The 14,570-nt window shown below is 44.8% G+C and overlaps 1 protein-coding gene across 8 annotated transcripts in view; it reads left to right on the top strand.

The window, feature by feature from the left end:
* The window catches only part of CAMTA1 (calmodulin binding transcription activator 1), a 1,175,303-nt gene extending 1,163,133 nt beyond the window's left edge, over positions 1-12,170 (top strand). For all 8 annotated transcript variants that reach the window (XM_039912082.1, XM_029064835.2, XM_039912081.1 and 5 more), the window contains one exon: positions 8,776-12,170. In XM_039912082.1, the coding sequence (XP_039768016.1) occupies positions 8,776-8,839 (64 nt within the window). In that variant the 3' untranslated portion in view covers positions 8,840-12,170. The remainder of the gene's footprint in view (positions 1-8,775) is intronic.
* The last annotated feature ends 2,400 nt before the right edge of the window (positions 12,171-14,570 follow it).

Genomic DNA, 14,570 nt, shown 5'->3' with positions numbered 1-14,570 from the left:
AGGAAAGGGGAGTGAGGGAAAGAGGGATAAATCAGGGAAGGCTTCATGGAGGAGATGTGACCTTAATAAGATGGAGAGACCTGTGGCTGATGGATTCAGAGGGGGAGGGAGTTCCAGGAGGGTGGAGGGGTGAGCCGGGGGTCCGAGGCAGAACAGTTGATGATGGGACACAGTAAGCTGGTAAATTTGGGAGGGACGGAGAGTGTGATCTAATTAATTAATTGTTGGTATTTGTTAAGCGCTTACTATGTGCAGAGCACCGTTCTAAGCACAGGGGTAGATACAGCGTAATCAGGTCGTCCCATGTGAGGCTCACTGTCTTCATCCCCATTTTACAGATGAGGGAACTGTGGCCCAGAGAAGTTAAGTGACTTGCCCGCAGTCACGCAGCTGACAAGCGGCAGAGCTGGGATTCAAACCCATGACCTGTGACTCCCAAGCCCAGGCTCTGTCCGCCGAGCCACGCTGCTTCTCTAGACATTAACAGAAGAGAGGAAAGGCGCAACGTGGCCCAGTGGAAAGAACGTGGGCCTAGGGGGCGGAGGATTTAGTTCCTAATCCCAGCTCTGCCAGTTGCTTGCTGTGTAGCCTTCGGCAAGTTGCTTGAACTTTCTGTGCCTCAGTTTCCTCGACCGTAAAGTGGGAATTTTCAGTACCTGTTCTCCCTCCTCCTTTGGACTGTGAGCTCCAGGTGGGACAGGGACTGTGTCTAACCTGGTTAACTTGTATCTACCCCGGTGCTTAGAACTGTGCTTGACCCGCATTAAGCGCTTAACAAATAGAATAAGGATGAAAGAGTAGATAGGTAAGAAGGAGAGATTTCATGGAGCCTTTGGTCAGGAGATTCTGTTTGATGTGAAAATGAATGTGTGGCCGTTGGACTTCTATCGATGTGTGGAGTGATGTGTGCAGAACGATGTTAGAGAAAGATGATCCGAGCAGTAGAGTGAGGCGTAAAAAGGAACAGAGAAGCCGGAAGCCAGGAGACGAGTAAGGAAGCCAACTCAGTGTCCCAACTGGGATATGATGACCACCGGGACATCAGAACCCTTTAAGCACTTGATATTCACTCCATCCTCCGGCCCACAACACTTTGGTGTATATCCGTAATTTATTTTCATGTGAATCTCCCCCTCTAGACTAAACTGGTACAAGGGGAAATTGTCTACCAACTCTTTTTGTAGCGTACTCTCCCAAATGCTTAGTACAGTGCTCTGCACGTGGTAAGCACTCAATAGCAATCACTGATTGAGTCTCGAAAATTCGGCAATAACCTGCCTCCCAAAGAGAGCAGAGGTCTTCGTGTCAGGAAAATGATCGTGCTTAAAATTAAATGAGGAAAACCTAAAACGTATCTGCTAGCCGGTGCACAGAGAAGCAGCGTGGCTCAGTGGAAAGAGCCCGGGCTTGGGAGTCAGAGGTCATGGGTTCTAATCCCTGCTCCGCCGCTCGTCAGCTGCGTGACCGTCGGCAAGTCACTTCTCTGTGCCCCAGTTTCCTCATCTGTAAAGTGGGGATGAAGACCGTGAGCCCTACTTGGGACAACCTGATTACCTTGTATCTACCCCAGCGCTTAGAACGGTGCTTGGCACCTAGTAAACGCTTAACAAATCCCGACATTATTATTATCTCTAGAAGATCATGACTTTCTGCTAGGTGGAAGTATGTAGTAGATTCTGAAATAGGGCGGTTTTCATTCCATTTAATCATCACTCTTTTTAAAACCAAGAAAAAGCTAAAGCTGAAAGTGTTTTTGAATGGAATGTCGTATATAAAATATGGATCTCGAGATCCAGACATTGATTATGGAAGTCAGACCTTCCAGGGTTAGCCGAAAGACCGCCAGACGATCTTAATTGTCCGTCTCTTGATTCAGACACCGCCGCGGCACATTCTCTATAGCTGGGTGCTAGGTCCCTTATTTCAGAAGACTGTTCCCCCCAAAATGGGGGGGCTTTTGTGAAATCTTCCCATCTTAGCTTGAGAAGATAGATGTCGATGGCCCGTAGGGAGAAAAGGTCAATCAAGGTGTCCCGATTCAAAACTAGTTGGATATTCATCTTCCGGCTCCTCTCCCGAATAAATTATCCAGGGCTTTTCTACGAAGAGAACTGGGCCATTCATACTTCTCTCCTTATTAGCGACTGAGGCCGACGAATGGTCCCAGTACCCTCCACCCACCTTTGTGTTTGCAGCTGTTTTCCGTGACTAAGACTTTGTAAGAACGTGGATGTGTAAAAGATAGCCAGCTTTTGTGCGTGAAAATGCCATAATTAGGATGCCCAACTAGCTAGTGTGTCGATAGCCTCAAGCTAATGAGACACTAGCTAGTTGCCCTTAGCATTTCTTCCGGACCCACTTTTGAACAACAACCCAGTGAACACATGTGCTTGGCCCCGGGGCGCGGATGGATGTAGACAGGGCCTGTGCCTCAGTGACTAGTGATTTCCAAATATTCCATCCTTTGCTAGCGGCTGGAAGCGTGGCTCAGTGGAAAGAGCACGGGCTTTGGAGTCAGAGGTCATGAGTTCGAATCCCAGCTCCGCCACTTGTCGGCTGTGTGACTGTGGGCAAGTCACTTCACTTCTCTGGGCCTCAGTTACCTCGTCTGTAAAATGGGGATGAAGACTGTGAGCCCCACGTGGGACAACCTGATTCCCCTGTGTCTACCCCAGCGCTTAGAACAGTGCTCGGCACATAGTAAGCGCTTAACAAATACCAACATTATTATTATTATTTTGCAGTTGAGGAAAGACCACACTGACACTCTCCGGCTGCCAGGGGGAATGTTTTGTTTTTGGTTTTTTAGGACATTTCTTAAACGCTTACTCCATGCCGGTATTGACTGTACCTAAGCACTCGGGTAGATACAGGATAATCGGGTTGGATGCAGTCTTAACCCCCATTTGACAGATGAGGTAACTGAGGCACAGAGAAGTTAAGCAGCGTGGCTCAGTGGAAAGAAGCCGGGCTTGGGAGTCAGAGGTCATGGGTTCTATTCCCGGCTCTGGCGCTTCGTTCGATAGTATTTATTGAGCGCTTATTATGTGCCGAGCACTGTACTAAGCGCTTGAGCACTTAGCTTGAGCACAGAGGCACTTGTCAGCTGTGTGACTGTGGGCAAGTCACTTCACTTCTCTGTGCCTCCTTTACCTCATCTGTAAAATGGGGATTGACTGTGAGCCCCACGTGGGACAACCTGATTCCCCTGTGTCTCCCCCAGCGCTTAGAACAGTGCTCTGCACATAGTAAGCGTTTAACAAATACCAACATTATTATTATTAACTTCTCTGTGCCTCAGTTACCTCATCTGTAAAATGGGAATTGACCGTCAGCCTCACGTGGGACAACCCGATGACCCTGTCTCTCCCCCAGCGCTTAGAACAGTGCTCTGCTCGTAGCGCTTAACAAATACCAACGTTATTATCATTATCATTAAGTGACTCGTCTGAGGTCACCCAGCCGACAAGTGGCAGAACTGGTATTAGAACCCAGGTCTTTTGACTCCCAGGCCCCTGCTTTTTCCACTGATTCACGCTTCTTCTCACGCTGCTTGTGTTGGCCAGAAGAACTAGTTTGCGGCTGACAATATTCTACCACCACTAGCATTCGTTCGTTCATTCAGTCATATTTATTGGGCGCTTACTGTGTGCAGAGCACTGGATTACGCGCTTGGGAGAGTACAGTATAACGATAAACAGACACGTTCCCTGCCCCCAACGAGCTAGCGTTCTAGTCGTGGAATGCAGATGGAAGACCATGGTTTGGGTTGGAAGTGGGGTGATGTCATTGACCAGATAGAGGGAAAGGAAAATCTGTGTAGGAGCCTAAAATCTCTCACCTTTTCCAAATCTGCTCATTAATAATAATAATAATAATAATGTTGGTATTTGTTAAGCGCTTACTATGTGCAGAGCACCGTTCTAAGCGCTGGGGTAGACACAGGGGAATCGGGTCGTCCCACGTGGGGCTCACAGTGTTCATCCCCATTTTACAGATGAGGTAACGGAGGCCCGGAGAAGTGAAGTGACTTGCCCACGGTCACACAGCCGACGAGTGGCAGAGCCGGGATTCGAACCCATGACCTCTGACTCCAAAGCCCGTGCTCTTTCCACTGAGCCACGCTGCTTCTCCGTTGTCCCTGATGAGTAACTGGCCCCTCTACCCAGCCCCTTTGCTTTCCCTCAAGTTTCTGACGGAAAGCAGTCGGTGTGTCTCACATACTCGGCTTGTGGAAGACGACAGATAGCTTTTTATAACGCTTAGTCAAAAATAAGAGAGAGACAGGAGCATAACGGAACGGGGCAGGGTAGTGAAGGGATCACGGAGTTTCACTGAAAATGTGCCTTGAGATGTGTGAATAAATGAGATAGAAGTAGTTACTTCCTGTCATTTATTTTTGCTCTATTGGATTTCTGGCAAAGTGTTCTTCCTCAGGAGCCTGGAGCTCACCTGATGATCCGGGAATAATAGCGGTGGAAGGCATCTGTAGATTTTGTAACACTGAATAACCTCTAAAACCTCATTAATCAATTTCAGGAGTATTTACTGACGGCTACTGGCCGGACGCCGTGTTAAATGCCGGGATGAAAATGACAGAAGGTAAAAGGCAGGTCCCTGCCCTCGAAGAACATCCAAATAAAAAGATCTAGGGTTGTTCGCATAGGTTAGTCAGTCTGAACCTTGTAACCAGTCAATCATTCCATCACACTGAGTGCGTGCTGTGTGCCGAGCATTGTACTAAGCGCTTGGCTAATACAACGGAGTTGACAGACGAGTTTCCTGCGCACAGTGAGTTTTCAGTCGTCGTACTATAATCTGAAAAGCAATCAAATTGCTCTGGGTGGAGATTTTTCTTTTCACGGTATTTGTTAAGCATTTACTAGGTGCCAGGCACTCTGTTGATCAGTGGGATAATAATAATAATAATGTTGGTATTTGTTAAGCGCTTACCGTGTGCCGAGCAGTGTTCTAAGCGCCGGGGTAGATACAGGGCAATCAGGTTGTCCCACGCAGGGCTCACAGACTTCATCCCCATTTTACGGAGGAGGGAACTGAGGCACAGAGAAGTGAAGTGACTCGCCCAAGGTAGATAACAAGCTAATCAGACAGGACACAATCCATGTCCCACTTGGGGCTCATAGCCTTAATCCCCATTTTACAGATGAAGGAATAATCATTGATGTATTTATTAAGCTCTTACTATGTGCCAGGCACTCAACTAAGCGCTGGGGTAGATACAACATAGTTGGGCTGGACCCAGTCCCTGTCTCATGTAGGCTCCCCGTCTTAATCCCCATTTTATAGATGAGGTAACTGAGGCGCAGAGAAGTTAAGTGACTTGCCCAAGGTCACACAGCAGCTAAGTGGAGAGGCTGGGATTAGAACCCAAATCCTCAGACTCCTAAACGCGTGCTCTTTCCACTAGACTGTGCTGCTTCTGCTCAGGGAACTAAGGCGCGGGGAAATGAAGTGACTTGCCCAAGGTGACACAGCGGGTCAATTCTCTAAGATAACTGCTCCCAGTGGGCCAAGCCCTGGGGCCTCTGGGTCCCAAGTGACCGATTAGACTCCCTTGGAAGGCAGGCCCGGGTTGTGATTCGAGAAGCAGCGTGACTCATTGGAAAGAGCCCGGGCTTGGGAGTCGGAAGTCATGGGTTCGAATCCCAGCTCCACCACTTGTCGGCTGTGTGACTTTGGGCAAGGCACTTCTCTAGGCCTCAGTTACCTCATCTTTAAAATGGGGAGGAAGACTGTGAGCCCCATGAGGGACAACCTGATCACCTTGTGTCCCCCCCAGCGCTTAGAACAGTGCTTTGCACAGAGCGCTTAATAAATACCAACATTATTATTATTATCACAAGTTAACACTTTGAATTATGCTGGTGTTGGAAGCAACAGGCAACGTTTGCTGACTTCAGGGCAAAGTGTGAAGTGAGCAGATGGGCTTACTCTCTTCTCAAGAAGTTAACCACCGTCTATTTTTTTTTAATACCGTGTATTTAAGTGGTTACTATGTGCCAGGCACTGTTCCAAGAGCTGGGACAGATACAAGCGAATCAGGTTGGACACAGTCCATGTCCCACATTGGGAGTCAGAGGTCATGAGTTCGACTCCCGGCTCTGCCACTCGTCAGCTGTGTGACTGTGGGCAAGTCACTTCACTTCTCTGGGCCTCGGTTCCCTCATCTGGAAAATGGGGATTAACTGTGAGCCTCACGTGGGGCAACCTGATGACCCCCTATCTCCCCCAGCGCTTAGAACGATGCTCCTCACCTAGTAAGCGCTTAACAAATACCAACATTATTATTATTATTAATCCCCAATTTTACAGATGAGATATTGGAGCCCCAGGTAACTTGCCCGAGGTCACACGGCAGACAGTGGCGGAGCTGGGATTAGAACCCGGGTCCTTCTGACTCTCAGGCTCTAGCCATCGGGCCGTGCTGCTTCTCGACTAGTTCAAGGAAACCGATCGCGGGGATGATGGTGGGCAAATGACCACTGCACTGCTCGGACTTGAATCTTCCCTAATTTAGGAGACCTAAGTAGGCCTCAAGATCTGAGCCAGATTTTCTGCACCAGCAACCGTGATGAGCAACAAATAGCAGTAGTAGCCATTGGACTACAACTGTTTCCACGTGGCCTAGAGGGTAGAGCACGGGCCCGGGAGTCAGAAGGACCTGAGTTCTAATCCTGGCTCCGCCACCTGTCTGCCGCGTAACCTTGGGCAAGTCATTTTGCTTCTCTGTACCTCTGTTACCTCATCTGTAAAATGGGGATGAAGACTGTAAGGCCCATGTGGGACAGGGTCTGTGTCCAACCTGATTAGCTCATATCTACCCAAGCGCTAAGAACAGTGCTTGGCACACAGTAAGCACTTAACAGATATTATTAGTAGTAGCAGCAGCAGCGGTAGTAATCATTATTATTACTGTCAAGTGCTGTCGAGTCGTTTCCGCCTTATAGTGACTCTATGGATGTATTTTCTCCAGAATGTCCTCTCTCGCCTGTCATAATCCGTGACTTTTGTAACGGTTCGTCCGTTAATCGTTGTTACGGTCTCTATCCATCTAGCTGCCGTTTTCCCTGGACTTTTCCTAGCAATAGTGTCTTCCCCAGAGAATTAGTCCCCCGGATTGTGTGTCCAAAATATGCTAATCTGAGTGGAGTCTTTTGGCTTTCCAAAGACCACTCTGACTTAATTTGCTCCAAAATCCCTTTGTTTGTCCTTCGGGCAGTCCGTGGTATTCGCAAAAACCTTCTCCAACACCACATTTCAAAAGAATCGATGCTCTTTCTATCCTGTTGGCTGACTGTCCTGCTTTCGGAGCCGTACACTGTCACCGGAAACACCATAGAATCGACAGTTTGTGTTTTTGTGGCAGTTGTTACATCGGCACATTTCATCACTTTTTCCAGTCTCTTCAAGGCGAGTCTTCCTAACGTTACTCTCCGGCATATCGCTTGACTGCTAGTTCCCTTATTGATTATTGATCCCGGGAGAGAAAAACCGTCACTACAAACGTGTTTAAACTTCCAGTCGCCACGTTTATTGAGTCCATTGTACTAGGGCACTTGGGAGGTTCAGAATAATGAAGGGATATATATCCTGTTCAGCAGGAGCAGATAATCCGGTGGGGGAGACAAATGTAAAAATACTTGCAACTAGAACGATCACAATAAATGCATCGATCAGACACATGTTCATGAGTGCCAAGGTAAGCTCTTTGTGGGCAGGGAACATCTTTACCAACTCCGTTATATTGTACTCTACCAAGTGCATGGTACAGTGCCCAGCACACAGTAAGCGCTCAATAAATACGATTGAGGGTGTAAGCTAGTTCATAAATGACAAGTTAGCTGAAGCGATGATATAGCTCAGGGGGCTGGGAAGTTAATCGGGAAATGTTTATTAAAGGAAATGGGATTTTAGGAAGGATTTGAAAGTGAGGATAGCTTAGTTTTTTCCCGCCCAAATATGAGCACTTTGGAAGGAGGCTTCGAGGTCTGTGGGAGCCAGAATGGAGAGATGTCACTGCTAATTAGCGTAGCCCTAAAATCCCCATCTTCCTTCTGTAACTCAGGCGTCTAAAGTTCAACTGAGTCTCATAGCAGGGAACCTGTCACGTGCACCAGAGACCACTGATGTTGTGCAGTTTCGACCTTGTATTTAAGACCAAAAAAACCTACAAAATTCAAAGCAGCGAGGACCACGGGGGAGAGAAAGGAGTAGTTCAATCTCTAGGTACATATTTAACTAGCGGATGTCTCACTGGCTTAGCTAAGTGAAAATGGAGCATCGGTTGACTGTCCGGGTGTGGAGAGTTTTGAAGTACGAGGGTCCGCCAAGCGAGTGGAAAACCTCCTTGGACAACCTCAGTCTTTCCAATAGCATCACTGGGGTTATATGTAGGCACTGCAACAGAGAGCAGTGGAGTAAGAATTTGCACAGTGTCCCCCGGAATGTGAAATCCCCACAATCCAGCTACTTATTGAAAGGAAAAACTTGAAAGGTGAATCAGTCTAGAGTGGATAATAGCACTCTAAATGCAGTGAGAGATTTTCAAAATAAGTAGAAAGTTGGCAAGAAGTGATTCCTTCCTTCCGAATGTAATTTTCTCTCTCGGTTTTCAGCAGTTCAGATGCACAACACACACATACGTCCGCACACATTTCCCAACTCTTTTAAAAAGACCACCTTGAATTATTGATCCAAGCCTCCGGGTGTTCCCTCCGGAAGCATATGTGATGTAATTGTCTCTTGTTTTTACAGAGTGAAAGAATTGAAAAAGGCCAAGGAACTTGAAGATACACAGCAGCATCCCGTAGCAATGTGACATTGCTTTTCAGACTGTTTTCATTTTCTGTTTTTAGCAGAGACATGCAACAACAACAAAACAAACAAACAAAAAAAAAAAAACAAAAAAAACAAAAAAAACAAAACCCACTGCAGTTTTCGGAAGATCAGCTGCAGGATTTTAACAGTAATGGTTTGGTCATTGCATTTGCACTTTCATGGACAACTTTTAATTTGTTCAGCAAGACATCTTGGAACTCAATCTTCTGTTGGATCATGGGAAAACAAGACACCAGGAGGAATTTGTGAGATGCTTCATTCTCCAGACGAAGCAGTTATCCTTCTCATATAGGGCTGTATTCAAACAAACATCGTGTGGAACTGTACAAATATTATACCAAAAATATAGTAAAGAAAAGGTGGGAATGCACAAGCAACAAAAAAAAAAAAGCTATTCCTGCACCTGTCAATCATTTCCAAGAAGCTGAATCTTTGGGATTCTTGGTGGAGGGCTTAGATCATAGAAATCTTTATTGGGTCCGTGTGTTCTCATTTCCTTTGCTCTTCTTTTCTTCATTTTTTTTTTTTTCCTTTAATCGCTCTACAGCACACTTAATGCAACTTTTTAAATCTGCAGGTTTTTAATATGTCTTATGGAGATTTGCAAAGGGGAGGGTGTGTGAAGCAAACGGGTAACGCATGGGAAATATGAGGAGCAGCTAGAGGAAAGTTTTAAAACGTTTCTTGTGTTTTTTCTTTCTAGAACCTGCAAATATATCAGTTGTCACGTCCTTTTTCTCATGTTCAGCACTTTATTTTTGGCCTTACTTTCGTGATGAGAATTACGTCGAGAAATTGATAAAGCATGTAGTTTTTGTTTTGGTTTTAGGGGTTTTTGTTTTTTTTTTTTTTTTAGTAACCTTGGAAACTCTAGTCATTCTGAGGGTCACAAGCATTGCCTGGACATTTATACCACCTAAAGATCAGTGTGGTGCTGCGTTCTGGCCAGTAAATTCCATTTTTGGCTCTATCTCATCAAAACTGAGCAGTTTCTGTATATATAGAAGGTAGAAATGGAAAATGAGAAATAATATTTGAAAGGGATTATATTGATTAATTGCTAAATATTTTATTCACAAAGGGTCAATAACATGGCAAGATAAAATTATTATTTGTATAGTTTTGTCTGAATGAGCGAGAAGTGTGGATGTATTGTTTGTACATATTGTATATATTAAAACAGAGATATGTGCATGAATTCAAGAAAAAAGAAATGAAAAAAGCAAAGCATTAGTGGCTATGGTCTGTAAAATGAAACAAAAACTTTATTTCACTATAAGAGTACTTTATTTTAAATGTTCTTTAGAAGAACATTTTGCTAAAGCATGACTAAACTGCAAAAAAAAAAAAGAGCTACTGTATTTAGACTTAGGAAAAAAAGGCAGAGTAACATTACTAAAAAAAAAAAAAAGGATATGTTTACATTTAATTTTGGCTACCAGGAGTTTAGTTTATTTTCTTTTTCACTTCTTTTGCCAATGGTGCCAAGTAATGTGAATGCTAATATTGCTTAAGAAAATTAAGTTACTTTTGCAAAGCAGATAATCATAAGAAAACAAACCAGTATATAGCTTAACACCATCCACTCACTCCAATAAAGAACACCTTAGAATGAACATAAACTGACAAAAGAAATAGTATGAAAGTAGAAAAATACGTTTCACATTTTCATATCTCCTGCTGGAAGTCAGAAAATGTAATAAAAATTGCACAAAAAAACACACAAAAAAATCTAAAAATGAAAAAGATGCAAACTGGTCTTGTAGGGGTGTCATGGTATATTACTATTTCCACATAATGAGGAGCCAAAGAAATCAGATACGTTTTCAAATATGAACTACTAATGTCAAATTATGAGAGGGTAAGCGTGTGTTTGCCGATGCCAGTTTAAAATTTCCAAGCCGAGTCTGAAGGGCAGTTGGTGTAAAGTTTGTGGGGCAAATGGTCCGTGCTGACTTGATTTGGGCCACCAACTGGAAGTTTCAATTCAAGGCTTGTTGTGAAGCCTAAAAATATTCACAAAATCAGAAGCTTTTAAACTGGTGTCTTTAGAAGAAAGAGTAAGAAGTGTGGTGAAACTGGGGTCAGTGCTCTTGGTGCCTTTTCTATAATTGTACTTGTTTTTTAATTCCTTCCTTTCACTGCCAACCTTGAATGACTGTACAGTCTACGTCTTTACCGCTCGCTCTGGATCAGCTCTGTCACCAGTGACGGTCCCACACCTAGTCCCTTTGGAAACTGACCTGACAACTCAATCTCTGGAAAAGTGTTTGGGTCGGGCCGCAGCTGCGGCAGTCCCCAAATGTCTTTCAAAAAGTATTTCTCTAAGTATTTTACACACGCGCACACACACCTACAGTCTCACGCACCGCACACAACCTCACGTACCAGAGACACACACACAGACACACACACTCCAACATCGACACACAAATGGGAACGGAATGGGAAAGCCAGCTCTTTTAGAACGGTCGGTATTAGCGCCCTGAAGAGACATGTTTAATTCCATTTGTTATGATGAAAAGAACTGATCTTTTTAAACAAGAGTAATGACCTCAGTGGACATGTTTTAACCCTCACATTTATACAAAAGGAGAAAGATAAATTTCACATACTACATTATTAGACGGATAAGTTATAAGATTCAGTAAGATGTAAACCTATTTAATGTTACTCTTCCAGCTCAGTGGGTCCTCGTGGAAGGGACAGAAAGTAGGTCTCGCGAGGCCTGCCGGCGTACCCCCTCGGTAGCGTGACAGCGGCCGCCGAGTGAACTAAAAATGCACTTCCACTGAAACGAAGCATTTCTGATCGCCCTTTCCTTGGTTGTGGATCTTAGTTTGGAGTAGAAGATAAGTAAGCGCAGCTTTCTTGGATAATCTGAATTCCCAAGTGCCAGGAGTAGGATTTCATTATAAAATTAATAGCTAATCTTATTCTGTCTCCTGAAAATTGAATTGCTATTCTTGTTACACATTTGAAATCAGCTGTACTGTGTGAACGAAATAAAGACTATAACATGAACCCCCTCTCTGGTTGCACGGTCGCTTATGGCAGTTCCACACAGTAGTTGGCGCCCAATGGGGGGTCCCCAAGACTTGCATGTAAAACTAGTCTAGATGTCTCCTTTTTGTAAGTTTTATTTTTGTAATTGTGCATGTAAAGCATCACTGAATCAATGGATCTGTTGAAGAACTCAGCTGCTGGAACCATGCAAAATGTTTTGAATTGCCCTTAAAATATGGAAAATGTTTTCTGAATGCTTTATATTCTTTCTGCTGTAAATTAAAAATGAAGAAAATTTCCCCATACTAAGGGTATGTGTGCTTTTTTTTTAAATCCCCTCCGCCAAAAGGAACTTCGCCATTTTGAGCCGAGGTAGAATCGGAAATAGTCTTGCAGAGTTTCTTTGGATTCGGCTAAAAGCAACGTGTTTGCATTGATAAAGAAGAAAAAAAAAAGTAGGCCAGGTCCACACCCTGCCCATTAGGCCCGTGATTCCCCTCTAGACTGTAAGCTCACTGTGGGCGGGGAACGTGTCTACCGACTCCCGTCTCTTGTACCCTCCCAAGCCCTTAGTACAGTGCCCTGCACCCAGTAAGCGCTCGATAAATACGACTGATTGATCGATCTACGCTACCTACCTGAATGCTTCCCAGTAGGTTGGGCTAATCCACCGAATACTTGACAAGCAGCTGTCGGATGCCAGTTTACATCCAGGTCTATAAGGGCGATGGCGCTTTAGGAGCGGTTTTTGGTACATTTTTACACCCTTGGGCTTCCAATTTATACATTGTAAACTGTCGTCCGGAAATTTGCTATCTTTATCCGAATGCAAATCATCTGAGGTCCTAGCTACCTACAAATTACTGTTGCGGTCCTTCGATGAATCAATCAGTGGTGTTTACCGATTGCTTACTGTGCGCGGAGCACTGTACTAAGCACTTGGAAGAGTACAATATAACAGGGTTGGTAGACCTGTTCCCTGCCCACGGTGACCTTACAATCTAGAGGGCTGCTCCTTCTTGAGAATGGCCTTGGGCCGAGAGCTCTGGGAGGATCATTTGAACTTCAGGAGGAAAAAAAGGGCAGCAGACCAGATGGTTTCAATAGTTTCCCAGCAGAAGGAAGAAAGTGGGCATTTTTGATCTTGGTTTTAATCAGTGGTTATTTATTGAGCACTTCCTGTATGCCGAGCACTGTATTAAGTGCTCAATCGATACAATCGCTCCGTTTGAGAAAACAACACAGAGTTGGCACAAGGAGCTTTCAGTCTGGAGGTGCAGATTAGCGTCCCAAAAATGTACGTATTGCCATCAGACCAACAATTTTTCTCAGCACTGTGCTCTGCCTCCGACAGTCAATCAATCAGTGGCATTTATTGGGCGCTTACTCTGTGCAGAGCAGGGTACTGAGCCCTTGGGATAGCACAATACGACAGAGCTGGTAGACACGTTCCCCGCCCTCGACAAGAGTAGAGTCTAGAGGGGGAGACAGACATCAAGATAAATAATTCAGGATACGTACCTAAGTGTTGTGGGGCGAATACCGAGGGCCCAAAGGTTAGAGATCCGAGTCCATAGACAACGACACAGCGGGTGGCAATGGGCCTGTGGAGGAGCGAGTTGGGACCTGATGATCATGTATTCCTTTTTTCAGTTTTTTACAGCCTAAGTTAAGCACTTTCTATGTGCCAGACACTCTACCAACTGCTGGGGTGGATACAAGCTAATCGGGTTGGACAGTCTCTGACCCATATGGGACTCACAGACTTAATCCCCATTTTACAGATGAGGAAATTGAGGCACAGCGAAGTTAATGACTTGCCCGAGGTCACACAGCAGGCAAGCGGCAGAGTCAAGATTACGAGCCCAGGTCCTCCTGACTCCCAGGCCCAGGCTCTATCCACTAGGCCGTGCTGCTTCTCAATATCTACCCCAGTGCTGGTAAGTACAGTCCTTGGAAGATAGTAAGAACTTAAATGCCGTATCATTGTTTTTATTTTTACTACTACTATCTCTTCAATTCTGAGAGGATAGCTCCTAGCCCATGATCATGTAATGGCGATCTGGGTTACTTTTTCCCGCAGTGCATTATTGCCTTTCCTCCCAGTGAAACCCTTCTGGCATTCTTCTAACTACACACGCAGCTTTCTGAGCTCTTCCTAGTTTATGCCCTGCTGTCCCACATTGCACCGCCCGGAGAATTTAGAATTTCATGTCCTCTTGGACTATATCTGGGTACACTCCCTCTTCTAGTTGATTTATGAAAACATTAAACAAAACCAATCGGTAAAACAAAGTCACAAGTGGGAGACCCTAATTATACTCCCACCCTAAGAAATGGCTGTTTACCACTAAGCATTGCTTCCTCTCCAAGATAGTTTTCGCCTCATGACAAAACATTTCCTCCCAGTCCCCATCTTAAAAAAAGTCTCAGGTGTGGAACCTGATTAAAAAAAAAAAGCCCTTAAAAATATAAACAGTACTGTTTCTCCAAGATCCCCATGCCCCTTCCCCCATCCCTCCCTACCGAAGAACCCTAGAAGATAAATTAGGCTTGATTTCCCCCTAGAGAAGCACCAGGCAGGTTATGTTTATCTAAGAATTCCCCGGCCCCAAACTTGATTACCGTGTGCTAAGTGTGTAATCAATTGTAATCAATCAATCTTATTTGCTGAGCACATACTGAATGCAGAGCACTAATTATTA

The sequence above is a fragment of the Ornithorhynchus anatinus genome, chromosome 5 (assembly GCF_004115215.2).
Source record: "Ornithorhynchus anatinus isolate Pmale09 chromosome 5, mOrnAna1.pri.v4, whole genome shotgun sequence".
In the NCBI taxonomy this organism is placed as follows: domain Eukaryota; kingdom Metazoa; phylum Chordata; class Mammalia; order Monotremata; family Ornithorhynchidae; genus Ornithorhynchus; species Ornithorhynchus anatinus.
This window is presented reverse-complemented; position numbering and strand designations above follow the sequence as displayed.